Consider the following 15666-nt stretch of genomic DNA (forward strand, 5'->3'; position numbering starts at 1 on the left):
TTATCTGACAGAAAAAAAAAATGGCTTCCTGTGAGGGACAGACCATCTGAGAATTTCATGCTCCAGAGTCAGTGCAATTCTACTTTTTCATCAGTCTGTCATTTAGCACTACTCAGCAGGTATCTGTGTGGGCAGTTATGGGTGTAGCTTGCTAAGAAAACTATATTTTGCTAATAATGCAGCACTTGACCCTCTTGTCTAAGTATGGTTACCTCTGGCTCCAAAAAACAAAAACAAACCAAAACTTTAAAAAAAAAAAAATGAAAAAAAATGAAAATGTCAGTGACCATAAATTTAGAATCAAGGCTTCAAAATATCAGAAACATCATGGTTGCATCCATCTTCTTTATGCAGTTTATAGGAAAAACACATCAGGCTAATAAATACTGTTCTAACACTGGGACTACATTAACCATCAGACACTGCTGCAAGTGAGGCCATTTTTTTTATTCTTATGGAAGGTTGTTTATGTTGCTGGGGGGGGAAAAGTTGCCATTCAAAATTTTGAATTATTTTCTTAGACGTTTTGAGTTAGTAAGTCAAAAGTTTTAGATACCGAGTACAAAATTGTAGATAATGACACAAATTTTTGACTTATGATCGCAAAAATTGTTTATTTCTATCTTTCCATCAATCTATCCATCTATCTCACATTCCTTTGAACTGCTGCATGATGGAGAGGAGGTGTTCGCTCCGTTTCTGGATGTTGCTCTGCTCCTCCTTCAGCCTCTCCTGCTCCTGTAACACCACCTCCTGAGGAGAGACACATCGCACCCATCAAATTTAACACTCCCACATATCTCAAATAATGACTAACTGATGAACAGGACTGCACGTACAACAGTTTACCATGGATTTTTGTCTGCTAAGCTGTCATAAAGACACCTTAAACTGAAAATAACATCAGTGATTTCACATTCTGATCGTTTCCCAAAGCCAGCGCTGGAAACAGTGAAGCTCTGATGTGCAGCACATTGTGGACGTAAACCAGGAAGTTAGAAAACTTATTTTATTTGTTTAATGACCGAAGTCTTGTTTCCTGTTTACATGCATGAAATGCAAAAATATGTTAGTGAAGCAGAGTGTGCATGTGTGTTAGTGTGTTTGTTTGTTTTACTGACTCTGAGTCTGCAGAGCTCCCTCCTCTCTCGGTCGTTCTCCTCAGCTCTCGCTCGAAGCCAAGCTTCATTCTGAGAGCGATGTCTGTCCAGCATCTCCTGCAGCTCCTGACACACACACACACACACACACACACACACACACACACGTGTAAATACAGTATATCCTGGGTGAAAACACCTGAAGTGTGAAAACGGCAGATGAAAGCAGAATTCACAATAAAATTGCTCTATTAAGTAAAATAAATCATAACACAGATTAAAATATCTTACAAAAACTATTAGAAACGATATATCACTGATTAACATGTGATTAGGTTTAAATAACTAGATCATACTGGATTGCAATACATTTACTGACTTCCTCTCATGCACTGAATTAGGTTAGTGATCAGATAAAGATTTAATGGTTTTATGGTAGATTAGATTAATGGGTTAGAGTGTGTAAGCAGCTAATGGGTTAGATTAGGCTTAAATGGACTGAATGTAACAAGAACCAGGATAAAGTTCCTGATTTGTTTTTAAATTCATTTCCAGTTTTTACTGTTAAACTTTGAAAGGTGTTTTAACTTTTGGGTCTGAGCAGCTTAAATTTTGTCCTCAAATACTGTTCCAGTATTTTGAGATGACATGCAAAAACTTTGTTACAATCCACCAATCACAGGTGGTCCACTCAGCAGGATTTCACAGGACTAAAACAGGAGTCACTTGGGGTCCTGTGTTCACTTCCTGTCCTCTTGTTGCTTTAGAGCTTGATGGTCAGCAGAGTCACTGACCTCTTTTCCATCTCATTCTTTCCTGATTTTACTCGATTTTATTGCCCTTCTTGTATTTATCTGTTTAAATAATCTGTTGTATATTTTAAACAGTATTGTTTTTCCTCTTTTTTGATTTTACAATCTGCATTCTTGTCTTGTGTATCCCAAGTTTCTGTAAATATTCTTTGTAAATAATAGTTACCAGTTTAAGCTTGGATTACATTCACATTGACCCCTTTATCTGGAGCTTTTACACATTAATAGCACCATCCCTATAGCAGGAATACAGAATAACTGTAAAGACTATATATCTACAAGGTTTCTGAAACTATACTCATGTAGCATGCAGCCTAAACCTGCCCCAGCCCCCGGGGGCTTCACTGTTGACCTGGTGGATGTTAGAAGGCTGTTGAACCTGTTGTTGTTGTTGTCTATGAGCTTCATGAGCGTCTTTCTCTCTTTGCAGAGCAGCTGCAGCTTTAGTCAGCTCTGACTTCTCTCTGAAAGAAAAGAAAACACATTCAGCCTTAGAAGGATGAGCACAGGAAATATGATGTTTAGAGGTGAGGCAGTTAAAACTTTAGCCTGATGAGCTCCTACAGTGGTTCACCTCATGCATGTTCTTGCCCTTTGAGTTGTAGTTAAATGTGTAAATGAAGATGTGCATGTACCGATCTAGTTTGTGGAATTCCTGGTCCAGCAGTGTGAATGCTGTTTGGATCAGTGTCATTGCCTGATCACGCACTGCGCTGAAGTCTCTGTGGACAAACACCTGCAGCAGGAAATGCAACGTTATCTGCGTTGCATATTGAGTTTCACCCCAGTCTTCCAACCCTCTGAATCTGCATGACCTTTTACCATCATTTGAAAAGATTGAATGAGGGCGAGTGTGTTATGTTGATACCTGCGGATTCACCATCGTGTTCTTCTGCTGGACGGACGGAGCCGTCTCGCTCAGTTCGTAGCGGACGTTGGGAACTTTTGTGGGAGTGAAGCTGTTAACGGTCAAAACCAGAATGAAACCAGTGAGTTAAAACCGAGATATGAGACTCAAACAGAGCATGACAAGAGGCTCAAATGGCACACACACGCACACACACATATGAAAGAGAGCTGGTGTGCGCACACAGACAGCAGCTGCTGACCTGTGGCTGATACCCTGGAGACCAAACTCTGACAGGATCTCCTTCATCACTGTGGAGACAAAAGTTTTTTGTTTTTCAGTCTGACACATAAAGTTCATCTGTGAGTTCACATGGAGCAAGTGCAGTGTAAATGATGTAAATGTAATGAGAGCTATTAAACTCACATAATCATGATAGAATAGATCACCCTCACTTTTTGCACACTCTTCTTTGTTGTATGCTTAATTTTAATTGGCAGTTTCATTAATCATTAAGCCTTCATGATTGAAAACTTGTATTTCAGTGTATTAAGTGAAAAACTAAAATCTTTCATTTAAAAAAAAAAATCCAGCCCTTTGCTGTGGCTCCAAACTGTGAGCAGGTGCATCTTGTTTGCTTTAAATATCCTTGATATGTATCTCCAACTTGATTGGAGTCCATCTGTGCTAATTTAAATGAGTAGGAAACAGTTCAGAAAAAACATGTCTGAAGCTCTGAGTGTACTCAGAAACACAAGGATGTTAGTACTTGTAAAGCGGAGGAAGTTTGTAACCACTAGGACACTTTGTTAGGAACAGCTACCTGTCCAAACTCAGTAAATAAGGAGTTACTTGGTCAGTGAGGTCAAGGAACAATTTTAGCAGCACTCCTTGACTGAAGCAAGGTTGAATTGTGTCCACTATGGAGAGGTAAGGAGCCTACTTGACATTTGCCAGATGGCTTTTAAAGAACTCAGAAAGCACAAAGACACAAATTTTCAGGTCTGGAGAGAAGAACATTAAACTGTATCAGGTGAGAACAAAACTCTGCACTTTTTTTACATTTTATTAAAACTACTCACTGTTAATTCCTGTGTTTAAAAAAATAAATAAATAAATAGTTTGAAAAAACATTCAAAATTAATCTAAAGAAACAGCTACTGTGACCTCACTTTCAAAAGCTGCATTTAATGTAGAAGGAGACATGCTGTGGCTGTGGGGAATGTGTGAAATTGAAAAACGTTTCTTTCTTTGTTTTTCTGGAATGAGTTTGATGTGACATAAAAAAAAAAACAGTTTTATTAATTTAAAATCAAAAGTACTGCACAATAAAGTGTGTAAAAACTGAATCCATCCCTGTTGTGCCTATTTAAATGACCATTTGACCTCTCCTCTAGCACCATCCTGTGGACAGCTTTGCCACTGAAGCTCCTGTGCTCTTTAACAAGAGCCAAATCATCCGTATGTTTGACTTTAAAACACTATAACGTACCTGGTTGCCTCTCTGATGGGTTAATGAGCTTCATCACCTTCAGGTCATTGAAATTCTGCTCTTCATTCTTCCCTCCAAACACATACAGCTGCCAATCACGTAGGCACAAAAAGAACACTTTATTTCATATCACATCACAGTAATAATTTAAAAAAAAACCTCTATAATAATAAATGTTATTTTTGCTGACATGGCTGTGAAGGATGAAGGTGGTGTGTCCGTGTCGACGTGTCGGAGGAATCCCGACGTACAGCGGTACCTTCCACTTTGTCTTTGCTGCAGACACACCGTGTGAAGTATTTACAGACTTTAACTCTTCAGATTTACACGAGTCACAGTTTTAACTTCTCTGCAGCATCCAACCCACCAATACTGAGTTTGTGGATTTCACTGGACGACGTCACTGTGCCATCCTCATTGGTGCTTTTGCCACCAAACAGGTAGATGTCCTACATGAGATTTTTCCAAAAGTAATAAACAACAAAAAAATAAATACAAAACATTGTATTCATGAGTCAAAGTGACTGTTTTTTAAAGCTACAGTTATTTTGCTTTACAAATAATATATTTTGATAATTGTATATTTCTGTCTTAACAGCTTTTTTGTTTATTTTGTTTTGTCCATTTTTCTTGTGATTTAAAAAATTATATCCTACTTGTTTTTATACTGTTATTCTTATACAGCTTTAAGGATATAGCGGCTATAGAGGCTCACATATAGCAAGTATCAGTTTTCAGTAGCTAAATAAAACTACTTTTTTTCAGTGTTTTTAAAAACACTGAGAAAAGACTCACTATAAATGACAATAAAGAAAAATAAAGACTTTGCTGCAACACCCTCTAGTGGTCAGAATAATTATGACAGGGAAAAAAAGAAGGACGGTGAGCTCATGGAGGCATCCAGTCAGCAAAAGGAAGAGGTCGGGGTGGACGGATGATAAAAATATTTAACCATGGCTGGTCCAGAACCTAAAGGGACTATTATATATTGCTGTGAGCATGAAAATGGAGGTCCTCTAATGTAATTATGTGCACACATGCAAACTTTAAGTTTAAATATTTGTTGTATTTCCTGCTTCTATAATGGGCACAAATTCACTGCACTGTCTGTTGCTTTAGAAGGCTGACTCCAAGCATTTACAGCCACCCTCCTCTCCCGTCACTATCTCTGCTCCTTGCAGCTTCACTGTTACACCTTCTCTATACCTGAACATCAGACTTGTTCTTAAAAATCAGTAGCAGTATACTTCCTCTCCACTCCTCAGGCATCCTCATTTTCCAAGGTTATATTAGGTACTCTGTTTAAAAGTCCACTGCCCTTTCTCCTGGACATCTCCATACCTCCACAGATATGTCAACTGGACCAACTATCTTTCCACAGCTGCCCTCCCTTCCACTTGAGAGAGCTGGTAACTGTCCACCTCTCTCATATATCCTACATTCATGAGATCCCAAAAGTACTCCTTCCATCTCCTCAACACACATGTGTTTTTTTCTTTTAATATTAAGGTCCAAGTTTCCAGAGAGAGGAAGGTCTGGGTATTTCAGACTGTTGCCTAGATAAACTGCAGAAAAATGGATGGTTGGATGGATAAAAATATTAATATTACGGTAATATTAATTTTAGTACAGCTACTTCTCCAAAGCATGGCATAGGTAGAAACAAATGAATTACAAAAACACCAATTCGATGATAAGTAAAATATATAATAGTATTTTTTTTTTCTTTCCTGCACCTCTGCTACTAGTACATTCATATAGTTCATTTGTGTGTGTGTGTGTGTGTGTGTGTGTGTGTGTGTGTGTGTGTGTGTGTGTGTGTGTGTGTGTGTGTGTGTGTGTGTGTGTGTGTGTGTGTGTGTGTACTTTATCATGGTGTGCAGTCAGTGTTTGTCCGCTGCAGGCTGCAGGTGATTCTCCTTTCACCTCCATTTTCTGCCACTGCAGGTTCTCTTAAAACCCAAAGGACATAAAGGTCAAAGGTCAGATGAGGTCATAAGAGTTATGTGTTAGACTTAATCTGTATATTTGCTGTATATATAAGCATGAATGATCTTTTCTAGATACACCTGTGAATTCTGATGCAGTTCAACATACACTGTTTAAATCTCTGACATTTGTGTAAATAGAATTTTTTTGTTTGATCGTGTGCAAGAAATAAAGTTGCATAAATAAATCTATCTGGTCATTTTAAAGCAAGTAATCCAAAGCTGCACTAATATTTAGTGGATCTCTTTGATCATCTCCATCTCCCCACCAAGTGTAATTATTATGTGCTATATAAAACTAGCTCTGAAAAGCAGAACTGGAAAATGCCTCAGCTTGGCTCTTACCTGTATTGAGAACATAGAGGTCTTTACAGAAGTCTCCTCCTGCTCCATAACCTCCAAACATGAACACCTGATCTCCAACCAGAGCACAACTCTGACCCCATCTACACGCAGAAAAAGGACACATCTGTCAGATTTGGGGGGTTTCATAGATTAGTATGCTGCCAAAATAGAATTATATTGTTTTTATAAAAATCTGATATTCGTGGTCCTGGACTTTGAAGTTTTGGGGCCTAAAGTATTATTTAAATTAGACATTTGTATTATCATGTTCCTGCTCCTGAGTGTAGTAACGGTTTATCTCAGTGTTCAGTTAGTCACTTCCTATTTTATTTTGGTAAATCCATCTCTGTTGTGCTCTGCTTTTAGTTTAATAACATAAAAAAATATTTGCCCCGTTCTTGATTTTATTTTTTTTCATATTTGTCACACTTACATGTTCAGCCAACAAATTTTTCATATTGTACAAAGATAACAGAGTTTTTAAATGATGGTTTCATCCATTGAAGGATGAAAGCTATGCAAACCTATCTGTATTTAGTCAGGTTATCTTTGTGTAATATTAAAATTAGTTTCACAATCTGAAACATCTAAGTGTGAGAAATATGCAAAAAAAAAACTTAAAAACTGGGAAATACTTTTCATAATACTGCATTTCTGCTCTCTTGTTATCCTTGATCAGTTCCACCTGTTTCTTGTCACCCAGCTGTTTCCTCTGCCCACAGTACCCCTCGCTGTGTTCCTGTGTTTGTAAGTCTTTCAGCTGAGCCCTGTACATGTAGCTTTCCTCTCACATTTCCCTGAGCTGCTTGGATTTTGTTATTTTGCCTCAGCTTTAAATTTACGTGTTGGCCTTTTATTAGCTAAATAACCAGCTTGCTTTTTGTTTCTGAACGCTGTCTTTGTGTCTCCAAACCATGACATCTAAATTCATGCTAAATTCCTTCACTGAGCCATGACTGTGAACCTTGAACTACAGTTTTTGTTGACACTGTGTCAGAGAAGAAGTCTCACAGGGCAGGAGGCAGAGATCCACTTGTTCTGACCGGTGTCCAGGTGAGAGACACTGAAACAGAGCAGAGAGGACATCAGAATCTAAAATGTAAAAACATATGTAAATAGGGTGACTCATTTTTATTTAAAAAAAGAAGAATAAGAAAGAAGCTGAAAGCTGCATAAATATAATTTTTTTTGTAACCTGTGTTGAACACCATGAGGTCATCACTTGGATTCCCCTCCACAGCACCTCCGTACACGTAGATGTTTTCGCCAGCAGCAGCAGAGCAGTGTCTGAGAGCTCTGAGGGCCACACCCCCAACCGCTAAGCACTCCCAGGTCAGAGTCACTGTCAGGACATGGAAACCTAATGAAGTGTGGACTTCACTATGGGGGGCCCATTCTGCTTGTTTTGATTTTGGACTAAACCAGAGTAAAATTAAAGCTACCAGAGTAGCTTTGCACAAATAATAGTTTAAAAAAAAAACCTCATCACTTTCATACTGTGCCATTTTAGCTTCTCTCTCTTAAAGCCAACCTTCTTCCTTCCCAAACAAGGTTTTGAACAGCAGCTGGGTGTGACTTCTGTGCCTGAGAAGCCCACACTCACTCTATGACATCATACAAAGCCAGAGTAGAAAAAAAGCATCTGACTTTTTGGCTCAGTCATTACTTGTACAGACCCTAACCTCACTATTTGAAACTTTGGTCATGTTTAACATGAACCACACACAGCACAAATCAAACTAAACTAGTTCATTGTTTCTTCTAGCTGCTGTACATCCTCACCTATATCAAAGCTGTAGACTCCTGGCAGACACTCAGTGGCGTCAGGACTGGACGCTCCTCCAAACAGATACAGGCTTCCTTTCACAACACTGAGAAGGAAACAAAACATGGTGTTTACAGTAAAAATGCATCAGTGTGTTGTAGCAATGCGAGAGCTACGACTGTAATAATGACTATTTTGCTCAATATTTGTAATCTTGAATATTCAACAGAACTATTTATTATAACATAACGTAATGTAACATAACGTGAGTGTCCTGGCCCAAGACAGATAGGATTAGTCTAGCATAGTTTTTAATGGTGGGAGAAGCTCAGTGAGAAGAAAACATGCACACGGACTGGGGGAACATTACAGTCATTGTGCTATCACTGAACTTAAAAAAACACTGTCTTTTTACAGGAGATTTCCTTGACCTTTGGATATAATTCAAGACAAACAGAAATGAATAAATTACGATGGAGGAGTCATCATAAGATGGAGTTTGTTTTTGACAATAAAGCTTGTCTTGGAAAACCAGTTGCTGGTTCCAGTTGCCACCAGGACATGTCTGTGTGTGCAGATGGGGCACCAAAGGGCTTGGGAGCAGATTTACATAATACATGGAAAGGGATGGAGACCGAAGCTGACAATCAACAGATAACTCAAGTAACCAAATGTGAACCAGGTGAGAGATCCTCTGCAACCATTAATGATTCTTCAAGTCCAGCCAGAGAAACCTTATCAGCAATTCTACCTCCTCTAGATCTTATTGACCAATCAATAGGGAAACACAGACAATAACAAGGAGGATAACGAGGGAACAGGCCACAGGTGGGAACACAGCTGACACTAATCTGACTGACGAGACAGCGAAAGCAAAATTCAATATAATACACATGAAACATAAGACTATTAAAATAAAACAGGAAGTAGAAAGAATGAGATCAAGACTAAGATACATGGGTTTGACAGAGCGACTAGGGAGAAAACAGACATGGGTAACATGACTGGGAAGGCTGAGAAACACAGGGATGAGACTAGGGAAGACTGAGCTCGAGAGACACCAATATAGGATGAGAACATAAACCATAACAAACATAAAAACTGGGTCAAAGACCCACAACCATGACACCTTTTTTTTTCTAAATATAGCACACAGCAGGAGAAAAGGCATCTCACCACTAGAAATTCTTTGGTTTTGGGTGATGTTCAGAGCAAGTGTGCAGGAGAAGGACACACAAAGTCCACTTGATTGCTGTGAATTCTGAAGATAGTCACCTCATTTATTGTTATCTGTCTCGACTGGACATTACGAAGACTTTGAACTAGGGTCAAAGTCTGTGCAAGTTGTAAGAAAAGCAGTTTGAGCTTTACTGGCTGCTTTACCTCACACAAACAACTACAGAAAGTATTGGTAATGAGGACAGTACAATCAAGACCAAAATTAAGAATTCAGTGAAGAATATGCTAAATGTGAAAAGAATTTATGTAACGTTATAAAAATGTCTATTTCTTTCCGAAAGTGACTGATTTCAAAACGTTTTAAACTATCAATAATTAGAGTTAAGAGTCAGTGCTGTATTTTACCACAGAGTGTGCCCTTCTCTGGCCGAGGGAACGTCTCCGCTCTGAGGAATCTCCTCCCAGGTCACATCTTCAGGAGTCACTTCAAACAACACCAAAACATCAAATGCAAAGGCCAAAATAACTGATCTGATAACGTCATTTAAAACCAGTTAGTAAGTTAAGAGGTCATAAAAACGTGCCGTGACCTGTGAGGGTGCTTTCAGTTACTGTGGTCATGTTTCTTTGGAACGAGCTGCCTGCTGACGACCCGAGGTCAGTTACATCTGTGCATACATTCAAAAATAGACTCGAAGTCTTTTAGTTCTCACACATCTACACTGAATGTCTGTGTGTGGCTGTGCGTGTGTGTTTGTTAACTTGTGTTTTACTTCTTTGTAACGTTTTATTTTGCTGTTTCATTGTAAAGCTACACCGCTTTGTATGTTTTTAATCTTCTGTTTTAAGCACATTAGAAATAAATTTGCCAAAAATTATTGAGAGAAAACCGTGTGAGGCTTTTATTTTGGTATTCATGATATTTTATATATCATAAATAAAACTGGCCTTGCCACTGTAAATGGACATACTGATAATTTTAATCAGATGTGATAATTATTCCAAAAATATAATAACTTTCTTTCTTTTTATTTATTTATTGTAGCTGCTTTTTTACTCCTGGTTTTATAAAGCTTATGGAGCTTTTTAGGTTGTTTTCTTGTTTTTAATCATCATGGTACAATTTAAAGAAGATGATTTTGGCTTTTTGTCATGACTTTTTCATTGAGCTGGGCTGTGTGTGAACTTAAAACTGAGTTCAGTAAATGGGTTTTGAATTCAGCATCATTAACATCCTAAAACTTTGCTCAATACCACTTCCAGAAGTCCAAACCTCCAGAAATGCATGCAAGATAAAGCACATCAGGACTACAGCTGCATGTTGTACCTGTTAGCATGTAGAAGTCACTGAAGTAAACAACACTGTCCTCCTGAATCAACCAGAAAAGACTGATTAGCAGAAACACAGACCACCCAGGCTGTGACTGTGACTGAATGAAAAGAAAAATAAACAGTGGTCTCACCTCTTGACTGATGCTACAGGCACCTCCGAAAAGAAAGGCAACGTCTCCAGCCACAGCTAAAGCGTGGCCGTGTCTGTGGATTTAAAGAAACACACAGAAATAGAGGCGGGTCAGACATCATCTTCACTGAGCTCAGTATTAGCGGCTGAAACAAAACAAAATTCAGAGTGAAATTGATTAATTTCACTCTGAAATTAATCAATTTTATAGACTTAAATGAACATAGTGGGGACAGTCCCACAAGAGCACGTTATCAGATAAAACACAAGGGCACAATTGATAATTCAGTTCTTTATTAAGTAACTTCTTTGATGGAGTACATCATTGACAACTAACAGGACTGCATTATTTGACTCACTGCAATTAATCAAGAGCCCTAAAATCTGGTTTCCCTTTTCTCTTTTTGATTCAGGTGGAGTTATTAGGCCCATTTGTTGCTTTCTGTTCTGCCCCACAGACGTTCCTGATGAAGCAATCAAAAGTCAAGTATATGTGAGCGGAAGTGTGCAGCAGTTCTTCGCCAGGTTGTTGTCACCAATATGATGAACTTTAGGCCACCTTTGTCTCTAGTGAACCTTAGTCTTTAATGTTATCTTACCCATTGTCTCTGTCTCTCTCCAAGTTACCTTCTTGGACCCTTTCCTGGAAACATTTTTGTTTGGAGACTCACCTGCCCATGGACTGTAGACACTCCCAGCAATGCTGAATAACCTGTAAGGGAAAGACCTCAGCAATGTTGCCTGCCCGCTCTATACCTGTTCATTCCCGGAGTGTCTGAATTTCCCCCTGCTGACCTGATGCTCCTCTTAGCCACAAAACCACCTCTGAGATATGTAAGGCAAAGCTCCAGACTCAGAATACTAAACCAAACACTTCAACAAGCCAATAAAGTCACCAAACTATTTAAAAGACATGCAGTGGAACCGAGGGCTTCCCATAGACTTCTACCCAACCAAACTTATTTTTGCAACCAGAGGAGTTGGCCCATTGGTCATTTAAAAGAATGCAGGTTTAAGGTTTTGATGTGATTAAACTCAGTTTATTTCATTACTTTAACGGTCTACTGACCTGATCGTATCGTGTAAAACAACCTTCACTATAACAATGTCACAATATACTATGTATTATCATATGTTATTTACACACTAATCTTTCAAGAGTGATTGTTACCTGTTTATTTGTGGTATATTCTGCATCAGAGCACCACCTTTATATTATTTAGGTTGGCGCACTCACCTAGGACTTGGGGCTTCTCCTTTTATCTCCTTCTCCAACCAGTGACCGCTGGCCAATGCCATCTTCACACCTGCTGTGTCTCCGTCTCTGTCTCACACACAGTTTTGCTTTATTGGAGTAACAGTTGTAACAAGCACAGAGTTTGTTTTTCAATCATGAAAATGTTAAAAAAAATATTTAACTGAACTTTACTGAATCTGTAAGAACAAGTAACAGCTGCTAATAAAGGCACAGGTGCCAATGTGTTGTTAAAGAGCATCACACCAATTTTTGCTCATAAGCCCTAAAAAGTGAAATAAATCAGCCAAAGTTTTTACTTGTTTTCGAAAACATATTATGAAGATTTTCATTGTTAATACAGTCTGATATTTCATACTCAATGTTCTCTATACAAAATTCTTCCAGGTGTGCACATAATATATCCTTACTCAACACAAATTGTTGTTCTTGCAAAATTCAATTCTCAATGGTGACCAAACCTTAAGTTTTCACGCAGTTTCCCCTGCAGGTGGTGCCACAGATGCAAGGTAATCTCAAAATATGCCTTTTTGTAGCTCCAGTTACGAACACCAGCAGCAGCGGCGGAATAAAACCCACCTGTCGAGGTGTTTGTGTCTGCCAGGAAATCGGCTTCTTTCCTGTTATTTCGTTGTTTTATTGATGCTGGATTAAGCCCACGGATGAGTCATCTCAGCTGCACAGCCTGTCAGCTGCTCTTTGAGTCTCAGCTTACAGGTAAGCTACACTTCCCTCTGCAGGTAGACCGTTACCCAGCAACACCTCCAAACACAGAGCCGAGCCAAGCACGTCAGCATTTAACAGGATGAGAGTGAGAGCGAAGTGGGGGAAAAAGTGAGGAAAACACTCTTTAATCTACACGTAACATGAAATCCACTCATGTTCTGCACTTTGCTTTACTATTCTCTCTTATAACAGCTTCTGTACAATAGGTGGCGCTCACTTATTGTATTTATCCAGGTTGAGTTTACTATCTACGTTTTTCTGTCTGGTTTTCCACTTTTTTCCATAACTGCAGTTATATTCAATGCATAGTTAAGTAATGCACAGTTAAAATAAACCAGTTGGTACAACCTGACCCTCTTTAGCTGAAGTCTTACTTTTTCTGAGACAGGTTTGTTTTCATTAAACATGAAACACACCAGCAGTGTGCAAACATCTTTGTTTCCAGGTGCTTCAAATTTCAGCCCCTTAAAAGTTGCACTAACTTCTAACCAAGCACAGCATTAAATGGTAAATGTCTTTGTTTGTTTTTTTTTATGAAGACCTTCAGCTGCAGTATAAATCTAACTGTAACCCACAGACTGTATTGGCTGCTATAAATACATGAAACGTGCAGGCATGCATTTAGAAGTGAGGAGAGACAGGGGGCGACAAACTCATAAAGAAGTAAAGATGACAGGAGGTGGAGAAGGGCTGGTGGAAAGTGAGAAATCCACAGACATTTTTAGCCTTTGTTGCCTTTCTGTTATCTTTCACTGATAATAAAGATGCAGGCTTGGATGTTAAGGGTTTACTTGCTTTATATGCTGTCAGAAGAAAATTATGTTTTGATCAGTTACATGAAATGTATTCTTTTTATAATTAAGCACATGTCTATGTGACTTTTCACCTAGTAACTTGTGTGATGAACCTATGCAGCTACTAACCGCTTCCTGTCTTCAGAGAACAGAGAAGTTAAACCTCAGCTGTCTTACAAGAACATGCAAATGTAGAGAAGGGGAAAAACTCGCGAGCTCTGAATGACGTTGTTACCTTTGTACACACACACACACACACACACACACACACACACACACACACACACACACACACACACAGAAACATCGTGTATATATAAAGAAACGGTGACAAAGTGCGAGTCCATGAGTGTCTCCTGTGCGAGTGCTCTGTGACCGTCCTCGCGAGTTAAAGAAAATCTGCAGTGTTTGTGTGTTTTCTAACTCAGGTGTCTCAGCTGAACAAAGAACGGCAGGGTGATTTAGAGAAATCCCCTGTCATATGCTTAAATGTGTGTTCAGGCTAAAGGAAAAATGAATGCAGTAGCCTGTTATTGACACTCACAGGGTAATAACTGATCATATTTATTACTTCACTTGAAGACAAAAGAGAAAAGATAAACTACTTTATCCATACTTATTACAGAGTAAGGGCCTGTTAGTCCTATTGTTTGGTGTGTTAACGTGGCTTAATGTCATTTGAATTATGTACTTCATTAAATTTGGTCCAAAATCTGCTTGTTATTTAAAACAAACTGCCTGAATTTCCACTCAGGCTAAATTTGGGCCGTTGAAGGTTTTATAACTTTGATCATTTCAGTATTTTAGGCATTTTCAAACCAAAAAACACAACCCTGGGCTCCATGGAACAGGAAGTTCACAGCAAAACGACCTACACCACATCACTTATGACTCTGTGATGGACCAGTACACCAGATCAGCTGGGAGTCACCAAAGAACAGCAGAACTGGCAGGTCAGCCACTGGTGCCCTGTTTGTTTGTTTTTTAACAGGTTCACGCTGAACACACGTGGCAGATGTGAGAGAGTCTGGAGTGGGGTCTGTCGCTTTGATTTTCAGCAGAGCAGATGAAATGGACTCTCACTGGTCTCTGTTTCTGAACCAACTAATACCCATGAAGTTCAACTGACTCTGATCAGTGTAAATCGATTAATCATTTAATTCTTGATTGCAAAAGTGTTCTTGCATTGGCTGGCGTTGAGGAATTCCACATAGATGTGGTTTCCCTTTAAAGGTCTAAATAAAAGATTAAATGCTTCTGTAAATACAGCATGCCCTTTAAATTGCCCAGAGTCAAAGATTTGGGCTTCTGGTGACTTGAAAACAGATCAAATGCTTCATACATGCGTTTTTGCCAGAGAGACGCTGAGTCACCTGCATTTATCTCCGGATAAGGAGTCTATAAATATGTGTTCTTTCAAATGTATCCATGGAAATATGATTTGCTTTTAACTGGTGGATGCTCCAAGATGCCTGGTTTCTCCTCAGTGCACCAGCTGCTGCAGGTAAACACAGGGCCAGAGAGACATTCTTTGATTTCATCTCTGCAGACACTGCTTCACATCTGATTTCTTTTTTGGAGCACGATCACAGCTCATCTCTGCCTCTGAGGCTCTTCATGTCCGTGTACATCATTCTTATGATCTTTTTGGCCTCACTGGCTAGATTAAGGCACTAAAAAGTGTAATCACGGCTATCCTTAATAGGTGGAGGCAGAATAATGCTTCTAAAATAAGACGGTGATCACTTTAAATGTTTCAATCTGCGTCTGCTTCTCTCCTGATTGATGATACGAGTCGGCCGGTCACGTTTCCCACCGTCACCACTCTTTTTTGTCATGTTTTATTCATACAGACAGTAACACACACACATACATAACGACCACAGCCACGGACACGTGAG

General features: G+C 39.0%; 1 protein-coding gene across 2 annotated transcripts; it reads right to left on the reverse strand.

The window, feature by feature from the left end:
- Window positions 1-396: 396 nt before the first annotated feature.
- Window positions 397-12963, reverse strand: zmp:0000001301 (rab9 effector protein with kelch motifs). Of its 2 annotated transcripts, XM_039615538.1 has the most exons (19): window positions 12825-12963; window positions 12228-12314; window positions 10992-11064; window positions 10856-10898; window positions 9934-10012; window positions 8367-8455; window positions 7780-7926; window positions 7596-7647; window positions 6585-6685; window positions 6118-6203; window positions 4619-4700; window positions 4442-4527; window positions 4252-4339; window positions 3022-3070; window positions 2781-2871; window positions 2548-2648; window positions 2292-2376; window positions 1122-1226; window positions 397-753 (listed from the first exon to the last, which is right to left on the reverse strand). In XM_039615538.1, the coding sequence occupies exons 2-19, from the start codon at window positions 12287-12289 to the stop codon at window positions 649-651; spliced, it is 1524 nt and encodes a 507-aa protein (XP_039471472.1). In that variant the 5' UTR covers window positions 12290-12314; window positions 12825-12963; the 3' UTR covers window positions 397-648. The 2 variants fall into 2 exon arrangements, with proteins under 2 accessions (XP_039471472.1, XP_039471473.1); XM_039615539.1 differs by lacking the exons at window positions 12228-12314; window positions 12825-12963 and adding an exon at window positions 11662-11681.
- Between the last annotated feature and the right edge of the window lie 2703 nt (window positions 12964-15666).

Source organism: Oreochromis aureus, linkage group 7, assembly GCF_013358895.1.
Source record: "Oreochromis aureus strain Israel breed Guangdong linkage group 7, ZZ_aureus, whole genome shotgun sequence".
Lineage (NCBI taxonomy): Eukaryota > Metazoa > Chordata > Actinopteri > Cichliformes > Cichlidae > Oreochromis > Oreochromis aureus.

Bases quoted from the DNA above. Each gene is read 5' to 3' on its own strand.
- zmp:0000001301 (XM_039615538.1), bottom strand. From the start codon at position 12,289: ATGGCATTGGCCAGCGGTCACTGGTTGGAGAAGGAGATAAAAGGAGAA. The intron at 11,065-12,227 runs GTGAGTGCGCCA...TTAAATCCACAG, and splicing joins GGAGAAGCCCCAAGTCCTAG to ACACGGCCACGCTTTAGCTG. The intron at 1,227-2,291 runs GTTCAACAGCCT...TGTGTGTGTCAG, and splicing joins ATAGACAACAACAACAACAG to GAGCTGCAGGAGATGCTGGA.